The 22,487-nt window shown below is 39.3% G+C and overlaps 1 protein-coding gene across 1 annotated transcript in view; it reads left to right on the plus strand.

Annotated features, from left to right (window-relative positions):
• SH3GL2 (SH3 domain containing GRB2 like 2, endophilin A1) overlaps positions 1 to 4,085 on the plus strand; it is a 90,447-nt gene extending 86,362 nt beyond the window's left edge. The window contains exon 9 of the mRNA XM_032205907.1: positions 2,586 to 4,085. Within this exon, the coding sequence (XP_032061798.1) occupies positions 2,586 to 2,785 (200 nt within the window). The 3' untranslated portion in view covers positions 2,786 to 4,085. The remainder of the gene's footprint in view (positions 1 to 2,585) is intronic.
• The last annotated feature ends 18,402 nt before the right edge of the window (positions 4,086 to 22,487 follow it).

A 22,487-nucleotide genomic window follows, 5' to 3' on the forward strand; every position in this document is an offset into this window, starting at 1 on the left:
TAAATGGGGGAAAGCCAAATTTGGATGAATCTTTCTACAATGCAGAAGTTCCATGCTTCCTCCTAGAGAGTAGTTCTTTGGTGAGGGAAAATGAGAATGAGGATAGTATAGGTGAACTGCTTGAACTAGCTATACCAATTCCACCAAAGGACATGGTCCAGTTGCAAAACAATATTCTTTCTGAAATATTCACATCCTCAGGCATGTGAACATGGATCCACTGCTTTAAATCTGCCATTGGGTCAAAAGTTTCCTTAGTACTAGAAACACAAAGAGATGCTGCCATACTAAATTCACCTCAAAATACGGATCTTAACAAAACACTCATTTAGAAAACCCAAAGACCAACTGTAAGTTTTCCATGAGCATGCAAAATCCTAAAACCCTACAAAACTCCATAATCTTATCCTGCTCTATAAAGACAGGTATTATATGCAGCCTGAAATTAAAAATCACTAAAAACAAGAACAAAGCCAAGTGAGTTTTCCATCCAGCTGGGAGCAGGATGAAACATTTGTGTTTCAATAATGATGCATGTAATCATGCATCATTATTGTCTTAACAATGTACTTTATTTCATATCAGCACATACTAAGCCTTGTCATTTGTTTCTCACAGTGATGGTCTGTTAATTCCATGTTACAGTGTTGGTTGTCCTCTTTCTGGTCCCTGACATCAGCTGTTCTGGTTGATCTCAATGACAATTGCTAGCACTTCCTGTATTGCAAGATAGTTGTTTTTCACTAGATCTTTTGTCAGGATTTCCTTCCTTCCTGTTGTATCCTGATGAGAATATTTACTGTTCTCCCAAGTATAGGCAGCAACAGTATCTCCATTTGGCACCTGCAACTGGAAATTGTCTTGCATAGCCTTCTAAAGTAGTAATTTTCTCATTGTGCTGGCAAGACATGGGGGGTTATACTGAGGACTATGCATGGGGGTTTACATGTATACTGGGGATTCCTCGTTCACAAGTGTGGCTTGAGTCTCGCATAGTAAAGGTCTTCCTGTCTTGTCACCAGAATTTTCTTCTTCCTTTGTGTTTTTGTGGTGTCATGAACACTTGTCTGTGCAAAGGTAGTACAGACTGATATTCCTGTATCTCTTTAAGCATTTGTCTTTTCCTTTTCAGAGAGCAATATTTAGTGTTTTCTTCAATGGGTATGCTTTGTTTTGAGGTTCTCATCAGTTTCAGAGAACTGCCTTCTTCTCTGACAATTCTTTAATGTAGATTTGGGATGATTCATTCAAAGCACAGAGCTTCAATGTTCATTTGAATTTTAGTTCTAGTTTACCTTTCATAGCTAGGTCTTTTATGTTTCAGCTGCTAGAGATGAGGATACCAAACAGGCATCATAAGGCTTGTTAATGCCAGCAAAATAGACTTCATGAAAAATAAAAGATGTGTGCTGTCTTATCTTTAACTTTACCTCTCCAGCAAAATAAACAGTGAGCAGTATGTAAAGAAATGAAAGGAGGTTTCACTACAGAATTTCATGAATTAAGTCTTCTATTGAAAAACTTACTGTATTGACATCTATAGAAATGTAGCTGAAGCGTAGATCTTCTAGCTACAGAGAGTGGTTGAAATGAGTATGTAAAAAGTCTGAATTTGAAACCCATTCATCATGAAGCCAGTACATATGAAAAAGCTGGAATATATATTCCTAGATATGTCATTATAGGGTAATGGCATGTATCAGTTTGCTCTGACCACTGGAAGCACATGAACTTTTACTATGGGAAGGCAGGTAGGAATATAAGTTCCATACATTTTAGTTCTGATAAATTCTAATTATTTTGACCAGGAACAGTTATGCTTTTGGTAGGCTTGAAGCTATAGGAACTTGGGAGGCTAGAGGGTGGGGCAAGAAGAAAAGAATATTTCTTAATTTAGTATAATCTATAAAAATCTAAACTAACTAATAACTTATAGTAATATCTATCAGCCATTCTAAAGGGTGTACATGATGTTTATCAACTACCATATTTGAAAACTTTCCATTTCAAACCTGTTCCAAATCTATCCTGATGGTCCTGCAATCTTCAATGGGGAGAAAATGTCTTTGGAAACCTCACTTTTAAATTCTGAAAATTATAAACATATATGATTGTTTGAAGTATATCTGTACCAGTGAAGATTCCAAATAAAGGCATAGTTAAATCTTCACTCTCATTTCAAGATACCCCTTTCACTGTTTACCTGAGACACAGACAAAGCCTCTGTGCCAGTAAGGATGGAAACATATTTGGGCTTTTGTTTCATTTTGCATGTTTTGTAAACAGATAAAAATCAGATCCCAAACTGGTAGTAGCCTCTCTTTTAGGGCTGGGCTTGACTGTAGTTAGTTATTTTAGTAATCTCATTTACTAACGAAACCACATATGAAAACTCAAGGCTGCCAAAAGCTTTAAACTACCTTCTAATGCAGTTTAGCAGTCCAAATTTAGATGCTGTCAAAGGACTGTTATCACCATATGAACTACATCAGAACAGCAAAATTTGTAGAAAGTATGAGGGTTAGATGGATACTGTAACAGTTGAGAGTTTAAACATGCTGTTTCTTTCTGTTTCTTCTCCACAGGTGCTCACATGGATCAGCCATGCTGCCGAGCTCTGTATGACTTTGAACCTGAAAATGAGGGGGAGCTGGGATTTAAAGAGGGTGATATTATTACCCTTACTAACCAGATTGATGAAAACTGGTATGAAGGGATGCTTCATGGCCAGTCAGGCTTCTTCCCTATCAATTATGTCGATATTCTAGTTCCTTTACCCAATTAGAATGGCTGATTCACCACCTCTGACCCAGATAGTAATGTCAGTACCACTGCTTTCCAAATGCTGCTTCTTACACCTTACAAGTGCAAATTGCAGTGGTTAGAGTCATCAAGTCCCACTGAGCATCTTTGGTTTATGTGTTGTCATACTACGTAGTGGTGATGCGTGGTATCTTCTGAGCCAACACAATGTTGTGAGCCAAAACAGTGTTAGGTCACTTGGCCATGCTGGCCTGGTGGTAACCAGAGCTATTGCTGAGGCAGAGTTGGGAAGGCAATGGCAAGCCAGACAGATGACTCATGGTGAAGTAGCAGGAAGTGAAGGCGGTATTGGGAAGATAATGCCTATCACCACTGTATTACTTTTCAATCTTAGTTCTCTACAAAAAGAGGGAAGAGTTCTTGCCATTCCATCTTTCCCTTCCTTATGGTACAGTTCACACAGGTCTAACCTTGTCTAACCAGAATTGTGTCTTCTGACCAAAATGGCTTGCTATTCTCACAGAGACAGTATAAATGTAGACCCTCTGATTTCTCAGAAAGTGAACCACTGTACTGTGTGCCCTTCTGATCTATGCTCATTTTTGTATTCTTGATTGTTATTAAAAGCCTATTTCCATCCAGAAGTAAACTGTAAACCATAAAAAGGGGATTCCTATAATAAAAAGCTTGAACCACAAACCACATGAATTTGCCCTTCAGAAACATTGAGCATGCTCAACAAAATGCCAGTAGGAGGGCAAGATAGGGGATAAAACTGCTTAAGTGTTAACTGTTTTTTGTCAATTTTTGGCACAAAATCATGCTGCTTAAGAACCAGATATTCTTTGTAAACTCATTCAATGGGGAAGAAAACCAACCAAACACAACCCTCCCTTCTTTTATTTCTGTCTACCATGTGTTCTTCGAACATCATTTGTGCATATTCTGCCCTCAATGAGGACTAAATAAAACTTACTTCTTTTTGTGTTGAGCAATTAAAGATATGTGGCTGTATATGCAAAAACACTTCCCCATATGTTTAGTTCATTTTTTTTTCCTCCTTACTGCACTTGGTGTGTACAGTGCTGTGCCTAGCTTCTCAGCGTTCTTTTGGTAAAAATTGCAAAAGTTCTGTAAGTTTAGTTATCCAGAGTTCTATTTATCTAAACTATACAGACTCTTTCAGAGGTTTAATGTGCTGCTTCGAATGTGCCACTTCAGTACTGGATGATGTGAAATGACGACATTCCCTACTGCTTTATGTATAAACTGTATCATGGAAATATTGATATTTCAAATAAATGCTGAGAGAATAACTGGAATAGTGTTGTGTATTATTATTTTATTGCTCATGAATCTGTTGTACTAACTTGAGCTAATAAGAATTTTGTTTCAGAAAGCATTTTCTTCAAACCTGACCTGCAAATGTTTATATATATATAGGTTACTTTTTACATTATTATATTGCTTCTCTGAATTGCAACCCATATGTATAATAGCTCTCATAAACAGGGTACGCTGAACACTGAGCACATCATAAAGACCAGCATGCAATCTTGTGGAGACATGGTATTTCCCATTAAAGATGGATGGTTTTCAAAAAAAAAAAAACACCTAGTAGCATTTACTACAATGCTAGTAGTTTGTAGTAATATTTTGTTTTATATAATTCAGCATTTAATTTCATTTTATACTTTTTATTGTACACATAGAGCCAGACACCCATCCAACCACTTCCTCACGGTCCCTAAGTGGGTTGGGAGAGAAAACAATGAGAAAGCTTGTGAGTTGAGATAAAGATGGGGAGATTGCTTACTGGTTACTGTCACAGGCAAACAGATTCAACCTGGAGAAAATCAATTTATTATCACTTAAAATTGGACAGTGAGAAATGAAAATGACTAATATTAAAATATCAACTTTCCTGCCCTGTTTCCCAAGCTCAAATTCACTCTTTCTCTCCTGACTCCTCTTTCCCCAAACAGCCCATGGGGCTAAGGAGCTGGGACTGTGGTCAGTCCAGAGCAGTTCCTCTCTGCTTCCCATTCCTCCTTGCACTTTTTCCCTGCTCTTTGTGAGGCCTCTCTGTGTGCTGCAGTGAGCATATCTGCTCAGGTGTCATGGAGCACCTTCAGATGATTATTACTGACTTAATATTTTGTACTGTTTTTGTAGGGTGGGCAAATATACAGCAACTATCTTAGATAAAATTATGTGTGATTTAGAGCAAAAGATGATTGGTATGCAGTGCTGCCCCACTCCCACCCTGCTGAGGAGTTGTTTTTTAGAACATAGGGAAACCACAGAATCACAGAATCATTTAGGTTGGAAGAGACCTTCAAGATCACCGAGTCCAGCTTCTGACCTAACACTAACAAGTCCTCCACTAAACCATATCACTAAGATCGACATCTAAATGTCTATTAAAGACCTCCAGGGATGGTGACTCAACCACTTCCTTGGGCAGCCTATTCCAGTGCCTAACAACCCTTTTGGTAGAGAAGTTTTTTGTAATATCCAACCTAAACCTCCCCTGGCACAACTTTAGCCCGTTCCCCCTTGTCCTCTCACCAGGCACATGGGAGAAGAGACCAACCCCCACCTCACTACAGCCTCCTTTAAGGTATTTATAGAGAACAATAAGGTCACCCCTAAACCTCCTCTTCTCCAGGCTGAACAATCCCCAGCTCCCTCAGCCACTCCTCTCCAGACCCCTCACCAGCTTCACTGCCCTTCTCTGGACTTGCTCGAGCACCTCGATGTCCTTCTTGTAGCAAGGGGTCCATAACTGAACACAGTACTAGAGGTGCGGCCTCACCAGAGCTGAGTACAGGGGGAAAATGAGTCTTTCCACAAATAGGGCCAGAAAGAATGCACAAAGAGTTAAAAAGACTGTTAAATGCCATCACTTTGTGACTTGGGAACAGACCTGACATGTTGTATTCTTGGTGCTTCTGTTTTCTGTCTCATCCAGGTGATCCCTGAAGAACACTCTGTTCTTTAAATGGGAAGATCAAAACCTTATTTGGCCAAGACAAAGGGCTGACAAAAATTTGCATCTAAAGCTCCAGTGATAGGATTAGGGAAAGGAAGAAAACTGGAGACTGTTTCTACATCCCAGGTAGTTCAAAGCTTTGTCTACAGAGCTCTGACTCCATTCCCTTTTAACATTTTATTGATGGAAGGCAACATTCTGTTTCACTGGCAGATATAACTTTTGAAATCCTGCATCCTAAGGTGTATAATTTCAGAAACATTTTAAAAATTCGATATGGCTGCCTAATTATCAAACTTCTCTGTAAAAGAAAAAAAATATTAAAAAGTCTCCCAGCACAAGCTATCATCTGCTGAATACAGCTAAATATATATGTTTATATATTTGCCTTCTTTCTTGTTTATTTCAAAGTCAGACTGTGAAAAACAGAAATGGGAAAAGAACACAAAGGTTGTGGATTACAAAAAAAAAAAAAAAAAATAATAATAATAATAAAAAAATCCCTTTTGAAATATCCCCTTCCTTGGTAGGGGTCTTCTTTCCTGGGCTCACACTTTTAGGTCTTTCTAGATGGCACCATCTAAGCTGAGTAATAGTTCTACCCCAAGATGTGCCCTATGCTTGTCATATCAATAGGCTGTGAAAACTGCGTAGATTTTGTAAAAGCAGGGAGCAGGGTATATGGGGGTCTATGTACATATGGGTCCCTTCCCAGCACAAAAGCAGGTTGTGTTCAAGCTGGGCATATTAAGCAGTGAATTAGGGCACATTCCCAGGAAGCACTATATAAATCTGACTCCATTTTTATTGAAATGAACCTAGTCTTAATTATCTGTAATGCACTAGTAGGTTGGTTATGCAATTAGCCTACTAACTAGCCTGCTATGCAACTAAGAAAATTAGAATTTAAGTTCAGATTTTCTGCTCTGTAGGCATTATTTTATTAATCTGTAAACTGATAGTCCAAATGCAGAGTTGAAATTTCCAAAAGGTATTGCAATCTTGCCTCACTGTTTGGCCCAAAATATTGTGGAAGATGGGAACAGCTTTGTGAAAAAATCTTTCTGTGCACTGTAAAGTACAGATCAATTCTATGCTATGTACCTTTAATAGTAATATCTAACTATTGATATATGAAGACAGTCAAGACTGATGGGCTAAAGTGAAATAGTGAAGGAGCTTAAGGTAATAAGATTTTGACTAAACATCCACTTAAGTTAACGGATTTGATCAATAATGAACAGATATAAAGGAATAACTTAGCCAAGTTTTGTAAAAAATTTCAAGTCACATCTAAGTGTACATAGTACAATTTTAGTTATGACCCATGTGTGTTGGACTTTTTTTCTTGAACCAGGTCATTTATAGAAAACACATTACTAATCAATTTCACATCTGCATATAAAACCAGCACACTGCCATTAGCCTGTGAGTGGTGGCAAGTGAAAGAAACAAGAAAGAAGACCCCTTAGCTCTGTTTAGAAAATATCAGGTGAAGTTAACAAGGGTGCATGCCTTGAAAAGATCAGTAAGGGCATCTAACAGCAAAAGTTGTACTTTGTGCATTTTTATGCAAAAATCTCTAATAATAGAGCACGATTGAGTAGCATTTTAGACAGTTGTCCTTTATAATGTGTACCATATGCAGTGATGCAGCGTGGAATTTAAAGTCAAATTTTTAGCTCAAAAAAAAAAAAATCTCCTATGCATCTAAAATGTTTTACTAATACTATTATGTCTTCTCTATTCAAATCCTGGAGCTAAACACACTTTTGAGATCTCAGCTGTCTAATATCTAAATCACTCATCGTCATCGTCATCATCATCATCTTCTTCTTCTTCTTCTTCTTCTTCTTCTTCTTCTTCTTCTTCTTCTTCTTCTTCTTCTTCTTCTTCTTCTTCTTCTTCTTCTTCTTCTTCTTGTTATTATTATTATTATTATTATTATTATTATTAAGAGACTGTGAGACATCATGGAATCACAGTATGGCTGAGGCTGTCTGGAACTTTCTAGTCCCATACTTGTTCAAGCAGAGCCAGCTAGAGTAGGTTGTTCAGGTCCCAGTTGTTCAGGTTGTCCATTCAGGTTTAAATATCTCCACAGATATTTGTGGTGGCTCCACAGCCAATCTGGGCACCCTCTGCCACCAGGTTTGACCAATCTCACCTACAGGCAATGCTTCCAGTATATCCATGCCTCTCCTGTACTGGGGAACCAAGGATGTACCCAGGACTCTTAATTTGGCTTACCAGTGCTGATGAAAGGGGAAGGATTACTTCCCTCAACCTCCCAGCAATGCTGCCTAAAGGAGCCTGGAACTTGTTGGCCTTCTCCGCAAGGGCACACAGCTGGCTTGTGGTCAACTTGGCATCCACTGGGTCCCCCATGTCCTTCACATCAGAGCTGTGCAAACTGCTCTGTCTGTCAGCTGCCTCTAAAATTTAACCAACTGTAAAATTTAACTGTTATATGTTATGCATCAAGTACTCAAATGTCCACAGGCCTTTTCCAAAGCTTGTATGTTATGCACAGTGAGATCAAGACTAGTTATGGCTTTGTGTAACCGTTAAGGCTATAATGGTTGACAACACGAAGTACTTGAGGACTAGTGAGGCATCTAATGGTGGAAATGACAACATACAGTTTGCGTGATTACAGTGAGTTAATTGCATAAGGAGAATTCCATGAATACCTTGGCTAGGTTTCAAGGATTTAACATCTATTTTAAGTGCCTATGTATAAAGTTTAGTTTCTTAAAGTGCTCATTGAGTTGCCACTTAGGCTGGTGGTGATTACAGGTTTTGTTTGCAAAGTTCCTCAAGTGTCTGCTTGTCTTACCCAGAAGCATTGAAGCCTTGGCAAAACTCAACCATGGCCCTTTGCAACTGACAGGCTAGGTAATACTCTGCCAATATTGTAAGCAGAACTCAGTCCACTATGCAGTCTCATATTTTCTTAATTTATATCAAGGCCTGCTGGGTGATTTTACCTTAAAGCACTCTCAGCAAATTTATAGCACTAACTGTAGTTAGGCAGTCCCAGACAGACATTTTATATATCACCTTCTGCCTGAGCCCTCCAGAGATCAGAAGGGTATGAAAACCACAAGCTCCTGTAGTAATGCAAAAAGTGTCATGTCTGAAGTTTCAGCCTGTGTATGGGGTTGCATGATGAAGAAGGTGATTCAAGGAGAGGCACAAAAGATGTTTGGTCTGCTGGAAGGAAGCTTCAGAGCTAGAGCTATTCTCTTCTATCACTAACTTTTCAGGCGGTGTAGGGGAATAAATGCTTGCTAAATCAAAACAACCTTGCAAGCATACTTTAATTTCTCAGAGTGAAAGGAGCTGGCCTTTGACCATATCTCTTGTGCAGAGACAGAACAAGCTTGTTAACAGCTCACAGTTACCATAGTGCAAACTTGAACCATGAGGAAAAGATATGGTATGATGATGGACATCGGCATATATTGGTTCAAAGGAAACTGCAGATGCATCAGCTTTATCCAATACTACAGCAATTTTCTGATCCAATATTGTACTCTGTTTCTGTGTGATGAGTGGAGTAGAGGAAAGGGTAATGCTAAGGCAGCTCATCAGCTCCTGTAAGCCAGTAGGTGCAGTAAAGCTTGCTCTTCAAAGACCATAATGAATTACAGAGATTAAGTAAATAGAAGGCATCTGGACCATGTGTGCCATCATTTTAACACTTGTCAGAAAAAGGATAAAATGCCAGACACATTAGACGAAAATAATTTAGACTCACAACATTAACTGCAAAAGAACAGCAGTAGTTGTGTTCAGCTGTGCGTGAAGTTGAAATAACTGTGTAAAATGAGGAAGCCTCTAGAGGAATAGGACAGTATAGACAATTTCACAGCTTCTTTGGCATTTCTTCTCCCAGAAAAAGCTCCCTGCTTTCACTCTAGATCATCAAGAAATTACTATTTGTTTTGGCCTGGAAGTCTAACAGGGTCTCATGGGGATCCCCAAATTACTGAGGTCACATCATACTCATTTCCAAAGCACACAGAGATCTGTTTAAGGTCCTAGGATGTGTCTCAGCATAGATTTGATTTCCAGTGCTGTCAGAGAACTGTTACGTGAAATTGGTCCATGTGTTTAGTTTTAGACTTTCAGTTGTACAATAAGGACTGAAAATAATTCCATGCTTCACAGAGCTGTTGAGAATGTGTGTTAATGTGCATGAAGCTCTCAGACTTAACACTGTAAACTTGAGGAAAACTCTGCTCAGTTTCCTCTGTGCAATTATTGCTCTAATCCAACCAAATAAGAATTTCTGCATTTAACCAAGGACAAAATTACAACTCTGAAGTGTTACCTTTGGCTATTTTAGAATAGTTGCTAAGCTTTCATACCCTAAACTTCAGCTGAGAGACTGAAAATGGAATTAAGCTGAAGGTATCCTCCAGTGTATATTAGGGTGATGTTTGGCAAATACTGGTATTAATGTGCTGCAATTTGATAGACAAATATCTGGAGACCACAACTTTAGCATTTCACTAGGCTCTGAGCTTAACAGCAGATGTGCTCCTCCACACCTCTGTGTCAGAGTGCCTATGAAATAATAGTACTAACAACACGAACAGCTCTTTTTCTATTCTTCAAAGCCTGCAAAGGTGAAAAATAGTCCCATTAGCCGGTATGCTTTTCACTTCTTTATGTCTAAATGAAGTTCTTGGAATTCTCCAACTCTTTATACCCCAGGAAAAGGACCTAGTAAGGTCTCACTTATCAGTTGCTTCTTTGTAATTTTGTAGTATGAAGACATATGAAGAAACAGGTCTGCTGATTTGACTTGTAGCACTTTATACACAGTTTTAGGGATTGCTAGGAGGTGAAGCTGGGAGCACAGTCAGGTGTTAAAATGCCTCATATTCCTCCTATGTGGGGCAGTACTTCCTGAAGATCAACCGCCACCTCTGCAAGTATTTCCAGTTTGTGCAAGAAGCCTCTTATTTGATCTCTGAGGTAAAGAGATTCCTCTTGATAGTGTGTGACACAATACAGCCCAGCAGCTCACTTTTGTCATTGGTCCTGTGGGAAACCACAGCAGGGAAGGACTGCGCAAGAGCAGGAATCTCACAATCCCTGCTGTATTTATAGGCTCCCACGAACTGCAGAAAATGTAATAGGGCATGCTTTGTTTCTCTTTTCATACCCTGCAAAGAGTTTTTTGATTGGTGATGTATAACAATGAAGCCTCTTTGTTGCAATATGAATGTGGTTTCTCTTCCAGTAAGGCATCAGCAGCCACTGGATAAGACAGTCATTTTCTTCAAGCTGCATACCACATATGCTGCCACCACCTTCTCAAGACAACGGAGGGACACAAATCTGTCTTTAACAAGCCCAGCATGTTCTAATTAAATACAGCTGGCAAACTTCTCATAAATTTTGTATCATAGTTTTTGCCAGGTTACAAGTATTTGCGTTTTATTAGTTTGCTGTTAATATTGGAAGCCAGTAGAGGGCACTCTGGCATTTAATTTTAATATTATTAACTAGTAGATGCTTTTTATTTATGTTTGTTTGTTTGTTTGTTTTCTCTGTCAAATTTAAAGTTTTAAAAGATACTTTTAACAAATGTAAAGGTTCCTACAGATAATGGCCATTGTATAGAAGTGATTGTGAAAACTTGCATTTTCAATATCACCCAAACATGAAAATTGAAATTAAAAAACAAAACAAACAAACAAACAAAAAAACTGAAACAAACAAACAAAAATGTGCCAAACCTGTGGAATTTGCCAAAGTTCACTCTACATACGTCCATTTATCGTCTTGGCATACTTTGTCTTTGCATAATACAGGAAATCTTTCATGCAGATCTTCAGAATGGGTTAATGAAAGACATCTAAGTTCTGGAAAGTCCAGTAAACAACTGAATAGCACCCATATGTTCAAATCACCCATCTGCCCTGAATAAAATTATTTTAGCTGTCTCCTACCTACAGATCCTCCCAGCATAAAGCTTTATAATTTCTGTCAGGTACATACATGCCTGGATATAGTTTGTTCTCCCTTCCCCCCTTATAATAATAGAATTGCAGATGCTTACCTTCGGAAAACATTAAAAAAAATCAGAATCACTTCTGGAATTGTTCATTCAAGCACAAACTATTCATCATGAAATACATCTTGTCAGCCTCTAGCTGGAAGGAGAGTTATGTTTTCTCTGGGCCAAACTGTCTCAGGGAAGATATTAGAATATGAATGTTTTGACAGTTCATAGCACCTTTCATCTGGAGTTCTCCAAATAATTCATGCATATTAATTGAGGTGCCTTGTAGCAAAATCTTTTTTATTATACCCATTTTACATATGGGCCCTTGAGGGATATGTGAGTAAGACCAACTTTTTCCAAAACATATCCTGAAGTATTGTTTCAGTGCCAGGTTGTACTTCACTGTAAGCTTAGGGTAATTTCAGATGTGTTTTGGTTGTTTCTCTAGTGATGTATTGCTAGTAAGGGGACATGAGTGGACTAATTATGCAATGGAATTTAATTAATCAGTAACTTGACCCTAATGAGTAAAGATGGGTTCTCCAAAGACTTTCCAAAAGTTATTCATATTGGTAAACAGCTAAGCCAAAAGACGCCTCTTAAAGTGCTGAAAAAACTACTCATCACTGTGAAATCAGCCTCAAAAACAGCTTTTAAGACTATACACCTCATGAACACATGTGCAAGAGGAGACAATGTGTGGGGCAAAAGGATAATAACGTGAGGCATTATGGGGTTGGTTTAGTCAAGGCATACTTTGGATGTCAAAGGGACAGGAGCAATGATGGCAAAGCATTACCATGTGTGCTCCTGCATGACACCACTGGAGAGCTAGACTGATGTCATCAGCAATGCCAGAGCTTTGTAAGATGCATTTCTTGCATTTCTGCCTGGTATAATAGAAACCCGTTTTCCTGACATTTTCATTTTGACCATTGATAACTATCATTTTGACTATTTAGAAGAAGTTAAAAAAAAAAAAAAAAGAAAGAAACTACTTTTTTTTAATTTTATTTTCTTCTTTTTTCTTTTTTCTCCTGTCATTGCAATAGAAATACAAGAACACAATCATGAGGATAAAACTTCATGGGTATATGTTGCTAATTCCACTTATGTACCACTGTCCTAGGAAAGACATACATGCTGTGCTGCAGGAAGGATGGTATCAACACATTTCTTGCAAGTTTCTTGAAGTTGCAAAGTAGAAAGCTTTCATTGATGAGCTCTGGAAAATCCCTTCCAGTCTTTGCTGTCTTTATTCTTGTGTCCTTTCAAAGCATCATTAGTGACAGCACTTGCTTTAGCAGGTACTTTGTTTCTGAAGACCTAAGGGAATTCCCTTGTGATTACAAGCCACAGGGCTTCTGAAGACAAGATTCAAATTAATTCATGTTCTGTGTTGTAGTAAATTTCCAAAATTTCTGTGATGATGGTAAAATATCTTGTGATGGCTGAAAGTAAATCATTTTCATAGAGTATTTTAGTCTTTATCCCTTTCCAACCTTTTTTATTTATTTTTTATTATTATTTTTTATTTATATACCATGGAAGCATAAGAAGTGGGTGACTAAGCATAACAAGCCATAGCCAACACAGTTGTGCAGGCAAGAGCTGAGTGTGATGACCTCTGGTGTGGGCCATGGATCAACAAGTGACAGGAGAACAATACCTGAAACTGCTGAAAAGGCAGAGTGTGATATCATCATGCACCAATATGAGACAACACTTGTCTGCAAAACACTCATGTTACAGGGATTGGGGAAAACTGGTATGTGGACATCTGGCAGCACATAGAAGCAGAAGACCCGAGATGCAACTGTTAAAACATTGGTGACAAGCCCTTACGCAGAGCCCATCATACAATGCGTGAAGAGAGTAGCATTTTTTTCTGCAGCTTCAAATATCTGACATGAGGACTTGGAAGGAATCATGCACACAACTATGTATGTTGACTGTGTGTGTGTGGGAGTGCATGTACACATGAATGCAATACTTTTATTTGACACAGCCTATACCACTTTTTTAGTCCTTTTAATAAAATCAACTCAGTCATGTCATGCTATCTAGCTTTCCTTTTCCCTCTATGACATTGTTTTTATTATCAAACAACAACAACAAAACCACTAAAACAAACAAACAAGAAACACCACAGAAGTCATCTTGCTTCAAAACATTTGGGGATGGCCACAACTTTCTTTTACTAAAACATTTTCTGTAAAAATCTAATCGTTAGAGGAAAAAAAAAAAAAAAAAAAAAAAAGAAAAAAGGTAAATTCTTGCTTTTGAACCAGTATGGAAACTGTGCAGTTAGTATCCCTGAGGTTTGTACTCCTGAAGACAAGGAGAAGGTAGTGGGAGCTCTGCACACAGAGGGAGACAGAAAAAGATGCCAGGACCTAGGAATCTCATGAGTCATTCTGGAGATAGAAAGGATAATTAGAAATTCCTGGAAGTGTAGTATCAAGCAGGATGCCATCCATCCAAGATCAGCAAAGCTTGACACAAATAAAGGAAGCAAGAAGGTTCTGACCAAATGCTCTTCCCTCAGAGTGATATGAGAAAAAGCTTCAGGATATGTTTTTCTTTTCCCATCAAGTCTGAAGACATTTTCTTGTATGAGCATTTCAGTTTCTATTATTTCCACATAAGAACAAGAAAACAAAACCTTCCCACAAAATATATTCCCAAACTGTTGATTTACCAGTTGAAATATTCTGTGAAAGCTTTCCATATAGCTGTGCTTAAGATGGTTTCTGACACCTTGAAAATGACTCAAGGATAGATAACCACACTGATGAAATACTATGGATGCTTTTATTTTGTAAAACTTTATCTTAAAAAAAAAGACTGGCTACATCTTCTGATCAGTTTCCCTTGAGACATAGGTGCATAAATCTTGATATCTTTCCCAACAGGAATTGTGCAGATGATCTGATTTTTAGATGAATTAATAGTGAGTACGTATGGTTGTTCTTTATTAACAGATCAAAATTCTACACCTACATATCTCAGAAGGCTATCAGAGAGGTCTGAAGATTTGTACAGTTTTCTTCCCCATGTAGTAATGTTTATGTTTTTACTTCACATGCAACAATGCAACAATGATTTGTTGGTGCATGAACAGAGATATGGAGTTTGCCCCATTCTTTGCTTTTCATTCTGCATTACAAGGGAAGAGCTTTGGAGAATGGCCGAATATTATTAGTATTCAATCTGTATTTTCTTACATGTATATCTGTAGCTGACAGTAACTATGCAACGTTCATGACCTGAGAGAACTTTGTTCTGATTAATAAAAGTTAACTTTCACTAAAAATCAAACAGAAATACATGGATTATTTGGATTTAGACTCCTCTTTCCCCTCCCCCTCCCCCCCGCCCCGGAAATTTACAATGAGTTCGTTCTCTCTCATACTTGGCTTTTTCTAGTATTCATAGAAGTTGAAGATTCGCACTTATTTATTTTAGAAAGAGAATATAATAAAAGAATCTTTCTAGTGGACAGCTGTGTAAATTTTTTCATCAGCATTATAGAGTCAAACATTTCAGTGCTTCACCTACATAGTTCCTGCACTGTAAATTTGCCTGACTCTACCTATTTCAGTTTAAAGGTGTATGCTTCTATAATGTTTCTTCATGTTTCTATAATACATGAAGAGCAAGGCAATTTACATTCACGAAAGGTGATTTTAAAGTTTTAATGGCTGCTTTAGCCCCAGTGAGACCTGAAGAATGTTCATCTACTCTATTTGGACACTTATAACTGCATGCTAGAATGGCACAGTGCAATAGAAATGTTATCACATTTAAGATCTCCACCTAGCTTGCAAACAAGTGCTTTTTCTTTTATTTTCTCTGTTATGGAAAACATTCCTAATGTCAAGCATTATTAGCACACCTCTGGATTCCCTGCATATTTTCATTTTACAAAAGGAGCTATATTGTTCCAGTTCCTTTTTTTTTTTTTTTTTTTTTTTTTTTTTTTTGATGTAATAGGGAAAGAAATGAATTCATTGTACAGTAAAATATTATAATAAGTGAATAACCATTGAAATATGTCAAACAACTTCTTCAGATAACAGAAGTGGGTAAAGTATAACATGTAAGGCTCACACAAGCTTTTGGCTAGAGATACACAAAACAAACTGATATATGTCAAGAACAAATCTTTTAACAAATGATCTGTGGGCTCTTTTTCATGCAAAACTAGGAAGGCTTTGTATTACTTTCAGCTCTCCAACAACTTTAAGCAATAGGCACAAGGCCAAGACAGAAAGAAATGGATACCTGCAAATACTTTTAATACAGTGGGAAAGGCTCGCATACCATCCAGGCAAACTGTCTTAGAAGAATCTTGGTAATGAAGAGGGAAACAATGTTTGCATTTGGAAGTGTTCAATAGGTTGCTTCATTTTTTTGTTTGCTCTCAGAAAGCACCTCTTATGGAGTTTTGTTTACTTTATCATTAATATGTTGAACTCAGTGCTTCTTTCCCAACGGTCTCAAAAGTGCCTCATGAAAAAGTAAAGGTGAGTCTTAAAGGTTGGGGTTGTAGAGACACTAATAGAGTTGGGGAGGAAAATAAAATCCAGAGACTGACTTAATGGCTGCACGAAACTGCTAGAGCTGACACAGGATCTGGTATAAGTTGTTCAAATTCTCATTACTGTCAATCTTTTTGAAAGACTTTTAAACTGTCCTACATTTTCAGTTCATCTTATAAAAAAAAAAAAAAAAAAAAAAAAAAAACAATAATTCATTGAAGGTAAGCAGTAAAAATCCAGACTTCATGTTAGTGATATATTTTAAGTTTCATATAAAGCAAAATCAATTAGAATCATCTCAGTGATTCTAATTCAGTCCAATGCTGCAAAGTACTGAACATTGAATTTTTATTTGGCCCAATTATTTGATATTATGAGGTAGAAGATTGTGATTTGTACTGAGATTTGATGATTCATTCTGTGCACCTCAGCAGCAACTGTTCATCCATCTCTTTAATATTACCCTATCTAGTGAAAAATTGCTGCCTATGTGGCTGTTAGAGTAGCATTTATTGAAATCACACTAAGTACTAGTTTGTTGTGCAGTGTGTAAAATGATTTTTTGTGGCTGCAAGACCACAAAATTTGCTATGTGTTCCCTAATAAACTCAGTTGGATGATAACAAAGAGTGAATTTTCACTGTTTAAGGCAAATATCCTACACTTATGACTGATAGGCTGCACCGATGGGCTGAGGTCAACTGCATGAAGTTCAACAAGGCCAAGTGCCGGGTCCTGCACCTGGGGCGCAATAACCCCAAGCAGAGCTACAGGCTGGGAGATGAGTGGTTGGAGAGCTGCCAGGCAGAGAAGGACCTGGGAGTGATGGTGGATAGTCGGCTGAATACGAGCCAGCAGTGTGCTCAGGTGGCCAAGAAGGCCAACAGCATCCTGGCTTGTATCAGAAACAGTGTGGCCAGCAGGGTTAGGGAGGTGATCGTCCCCCTGTACTCAGCTCTGGTGAGGCCGCACCTCGAGTACTGTGTTCAGTTTTGGGCCCCTCGCTACAAGAAGGACATGGAGGTGCTTGAGCGGGTGCAGAGAAGGGCGACGAAGCTGGTGAGGGGCCTGGAGAACAAGTCCTACGAGGAGCAGCTGAGGGAGCTGGGCTTGTTCAGTCTGGAGAAGAGGAGGCTCAGGGGCAACCTTATTGCTCTCTATAGGTACCTCAAGGGAGGCTGTAGCAAGGTGGGGGTTGGTTTGTTCTCCCACGTGCCTGGTGACAGGACGAGGGGGAATGGGCTTAAGTTGAGCCAGGGGTGTTTTAGGTTAGATGTTAGGAAGAACTTCTTTACTGAAAGGGTTGTGAGGCATTGGAACAGGCTGCCCAGGGAAGTGGTGGAGTCAGCATCCCTGGAAGTCTTCAAAAGATGTTTAGATGTAGAGCTTAGGGATATGGGTTAGTGCGGACTGCTAGCGTTAGGTCAGAGGTTGGACTCGATGATCTTGAGGTCTCTTCTAACCTAGAAATTCTGTGATTCTGTGATTCTGTGTGATTATATTGGCATGATCTAAACTAAAAACTAAAATAGTATTACTGTTGGCTCAGTGAGCTTTTTATCAGGACATAAGTCCTGTATGTATATATAGTATGTATATACACAGTATATAATATGCTATGTATAATAGTACATAAATACATAGAATCATAGAAACATTCAGGATGGAAAAGACCTCTAGATCATCTAGTCCAACCCTTAACCTAGCACTAAAGGCCACCACTAAACCACACTACTAAGATCTAAATCTACACATTTCTTGAAGGCCTCCAAGGATGGTGACTCAACCATTTCCCTGGGCAGCCTACTCCAATGCCATACATCCCTTTCAGTAAAGAAATCTCTCCTAATATTCAACCTAAACCTCCTCTGGCACAACTTGAGGCCATTTCCCCTCATCTTATCACTTGATGTTTGGACATGATCTAAGAGCCTCTTTTTTTTTTTTTTTTTTTTTTTTTTTTTTTTTTTTCTTTCTGTGAGATACCTGTGCATACATCACTGCTTTTCAGCTTTAGCAGAAGATTACTGGCAAAACTTTGATCATATGCAAAATATTGTGTTAAGGATGGAAAATGTGGTATTACCAGTCTCAGCAAATGTGCCTTTCTTCTGGCAATGGTGACCTTGTACTACAAATGGTGAATCAACTTACTCTTTTCAGCTAATCAGCTAATGATCTGTTTTGTTTTCCATATTTCCACCTATAAAAATGAAAATACCACATGAAAGATCCTTATTTTCTGAGGCCTCAAGGGTTCTATAGAAAAAAAAAAAGACAGGCTTGAATTTTAAAAAGACAGGCAGACATTACCCTGAGAAAGAAACAACTTATAAGCCTTTCATGGAGTTAGAAGAAATGGGGTGAATTCAGGAAAAGATAAGACAAGCTAAAGCTACTAAGTCTCAGTGCTCTGTAATGTTACTTCCCTTAAAAATGGACAGTTCATGTGAAAGATTTTCAAACAAGTTCCTGAAATCAATGGAGAGTGTTTCAAGGAGGAGTGTTGCATCTAGTGATGCAATCTGTTGCAAAATATTTAGGAAAATCTCACACCTGTATAGGCATATCCCAAAGCAATTAGGAAGTGTTCATCTGAAAAGGTGATGTGACTGATAGCCCAGCTATGTGTCTGCACCAACGCATGCAGCATGGGAAACAAGCAGGAGGAGTTGAAAACAATGGTGCAATTAGAAAGATTCAACCTGATTGCTATCATGGAAACATGGTGGGATAGAGCACACAGCTGGAACACTGGAATAGAGGGCTACAAGCTCTCAGCTTGTAGCACGGAAAGAGTGGCAGGGGTGTCACTCTCTCTGTTAGAGAAAGGATTGTGAAGAGATGCCTCTAAGAAACAGCCACAGAGAGGTTGAGAGCTTGTGGGTGAAAGTTAAGGACCACACCAATAAAGGACATCTTGTGACTGGAGTCTACTACAGGCCACCTGAACAAAGGAGACTGTTGTTGAGGCCTTCCTGCTTCAACTACAAGAACTGTCATGCATGCATGGTCTACTCCTGATTAAATACTTAAGCCACCTGGATGTCTGCTGGAAAAACTACACAGCAGGCTGTAAGCAATCCAGGAGATTCCTGGAGTACATAACTTCCTCATCCAGGTATTAGGCAAGCCAACCAGAGGACAAGTATTACTGGGCCTGGGCTTCGCCATGGTGGCTGAACTCATTAAAGAGGTGAAGACTGGAGGCAGTCTGGGCTGCAGTGACCATGTCCTGCTTGAGTTAGTGATTTTGAGAAATATGGGCCTGGAAAAGAGGAAAGCCAGGACCCTGAAGTTCTGAAGAGCAGACCAAGGGGACAAGATCCTCTGTTACATTGTTCTTAGAGACAAAAGAGCTGATCAGAGATGACAACTCAGGGATGACATCTCAAGAATGACATCTCAGATGACATCTCAAGGATGTTTACCTAGAACACAAGAACTCTCCAACCCTATGTGGAAGAAAGTGGACAGGGAGGGCAGAAAAACAGGATGGCGCAGCAATGACCTGATGGTCAAATTGAGGTGCAAGAAGGAAATGCACAGGCAGTGGAAGCAGGGACATGTGGCCTGAGAAGAGTTCAGGGATGTCGTCTGGATGTGCAGGGATGGGATCAGGAAAGCCAAGGCACAGATGGAACTGAGCTTAGCAAGAGATGCGAAAAATAACAAGAAGAGATTCTATGGGTGCATTGGCAAGAAAAGAAAGATCAAGAAGAGTATAACCCATCTGACAGATGAGAACAGAGGACTGGTAACTGCAGACATGGAGAAGGCTGAGGTGCTCAACAGCTTTTTTTGCCTCAGTCTTTGCTCCCAGTCAGGCTTTTCATGACTCTCACTTCCCTGAACCCGAAGATGAGGGCTGGGGTTGCAAAGTCTCTCCCACTATAAGGAAAGAGCAGGTTTGAGACCACCCGATGAAACTGAACAGTTATAAGTCTATGGGTCCCAATGACATGCATCCCAGGGTCCTGAGTGAACCAACTGATGGAGTTGCTAAGCCTCTCTCCATCATATTTGAAAAGTCCTGGCAGTCAGGCAAAGTTCCTGGTAACTGGAAACAGGGAAACATCATTCCCATTTTTAAAAGGGGTAGGAAGGATAGAAAGGAGGACCCAAGGAACTACAGACCAGTGAGCCTCACCTCTGTGCCTGGCAAGATCATGGAACAGGTCCTCCTGGAAGCAACATCAAGGCATATGTGAGACAAAGAGTTGATCTGAGACAGCTAGGATGGCTTCACCAAGGGCAAATCATGCCTGATCAGTCTGGTGGCCTTCTATGATGGAGTAACTGCATCTGACCAATGAAGTCTGACCAATGTCATCTACCTGGATTTCTGTAAGGCCTTCGGCATGGTCCCACATGACATCCTGATCTCCAAATTTGTGATATGGATTTGAAGAGTGTACCATTCTGTGGATAAGGAATTGGCTTGAAGGTCACACCCAGAGAGTGGTGGTCAATGGCTCTATGTCCAGGTGGGGGCTGGTGGTGACTGGTGTCCTTCAGGGGTCCGTTTTGGGTCTGGTACTGTTTAATACCTTTATCAATGACATAGACAATGGGATTGAGTGCACCCTCGGCAAGTTTGCAGATGACACCAAGCTGAGTGATGTAGTTGTTACAACAGAAGGAAGGGAAGCCATCCAAAGGGACCTGGACAAGCTTGAGAAGTGGGTCCATGTGAACCTGTTGAGGTTCAACAAGTCTACATGCCAGGTGGTACACCTGGGTCAGGGCAATCCCAGACATGAGCACAGACTGGGAACTCAATGAGAGCTGCCCTGCAGAGAAGGACTTGGTGGTTCTGGTGGATGAAACACTCAGCATCAGCCAGCAGTGCACACCTGCAGCTGAGGCCAACTGTGTCCTGGGCTGCATCAACAGAGGAATGGTCAGCAGGTTGAGGAAGGGGATTGTGACCCTCTGCTCTGCCCTTGTGAGGCCCCACCAGGAGTGCTGCATCTAGGTCTGGGGCCCCCAGCACCAGAAGGATGTGGGTTTGTTAGAGCAATTCCAGAGGGCCACAAAGATGCTCAGAGGGCTGGAAAACCTCTCCTATGAAGAAAGACAGAGAAATGGGGATGTTCAGCCTGGAGAAGGCTCCAGGGAGGCCTCATTGCAGCATTTCAATACCTAAAGGGGGCTTATAAAAAAAAATGAAGAACAAGTTTTTGCTTGGACAGATAATGAAAGGACAAGAGGGGATGGTTTTAAATTAAAAGAGGAGAAATTTAGATTAGAGGTGAGGAGGAAATTCTTCACTCAGTGGGTGCTGAGGCACTGGAACAGGTTGCACAGAGAAGTTCTGGTTGTCCCATTCCTGGGGGTATTTAAGAGCAGGTTGGATGAGGCTTTGGGCAACCTGATCCAGTGGAAGGTGTCCCTGCCCATGACAGAAACATGGAACTAGTTGATCTTTAAAATTCTTTTCAACTAAAGCCCTTGTATGATTCCATGATTTACGAAGTTTGTGTTTGTTTGTTTGTTGTTGGTATATAATAGTGAATTTGTTCTCACAGGTCATTAGTACATCATTGATTATTTGTTGTTAGAACAATGTTAATATGATTTTTTTAGGACCTTTCACCCCACATGTAATATCAGGTCATCCTTTTTTGCATTTCTGAATTTCAAAGTAACATACATTTTGGCAAAGAAGAAGTGCTCTTAGTATGACTTCCTAGATTTAAACAGCTTTCACTAGCTCTGGCTGGTAACATCTAGAAAAAGACCTCAACATGTTATAGTTATTTCAGAAATGATTATGGAGTGCAGATCTCACAATAGGATACAATTTTGTTTTGGAACAAAAAAAAAGTTTAACACATATTTTGTTATGAATGGGACACAGATTTTAATACTTGATTCAAGAGTATTTGTAAAATTATGAAAAGATATCTTTATTTCATGCCAGTGTGTTACAAGCATAAAATAGATTTTCTTTTTGTTCACAGTAAACTCTCTGTGCTGCTAATAGCCCTGTTTAAATTTTCCAACCTCACAAATTTCCTTGTTAAAAATATGCCACTTGCTCACTGTAAAGACAGAAAAATTCAGTTGCTTATAAGCCTTATTTCTATTTTTCCCTTCACATCTCCTGCAAATTAAACAATTTATTCTGTCTGACTGTTTGTGGTGTCTGTGTTTT

Source organism: Aythya fuligula, chromosome Z (genome assembly GCF_009819795.1).
Source record: "Aythya fuligula isolate bAytFul2 chromosome Z, bAytFul2.pri, whole genome shotgun sequence".
Lineage (NCBI taxonomy): Eukaryota > Metazoa > Chordata > Aves > Anseriformes > Anatidae > Aythya > Aythya fuligula.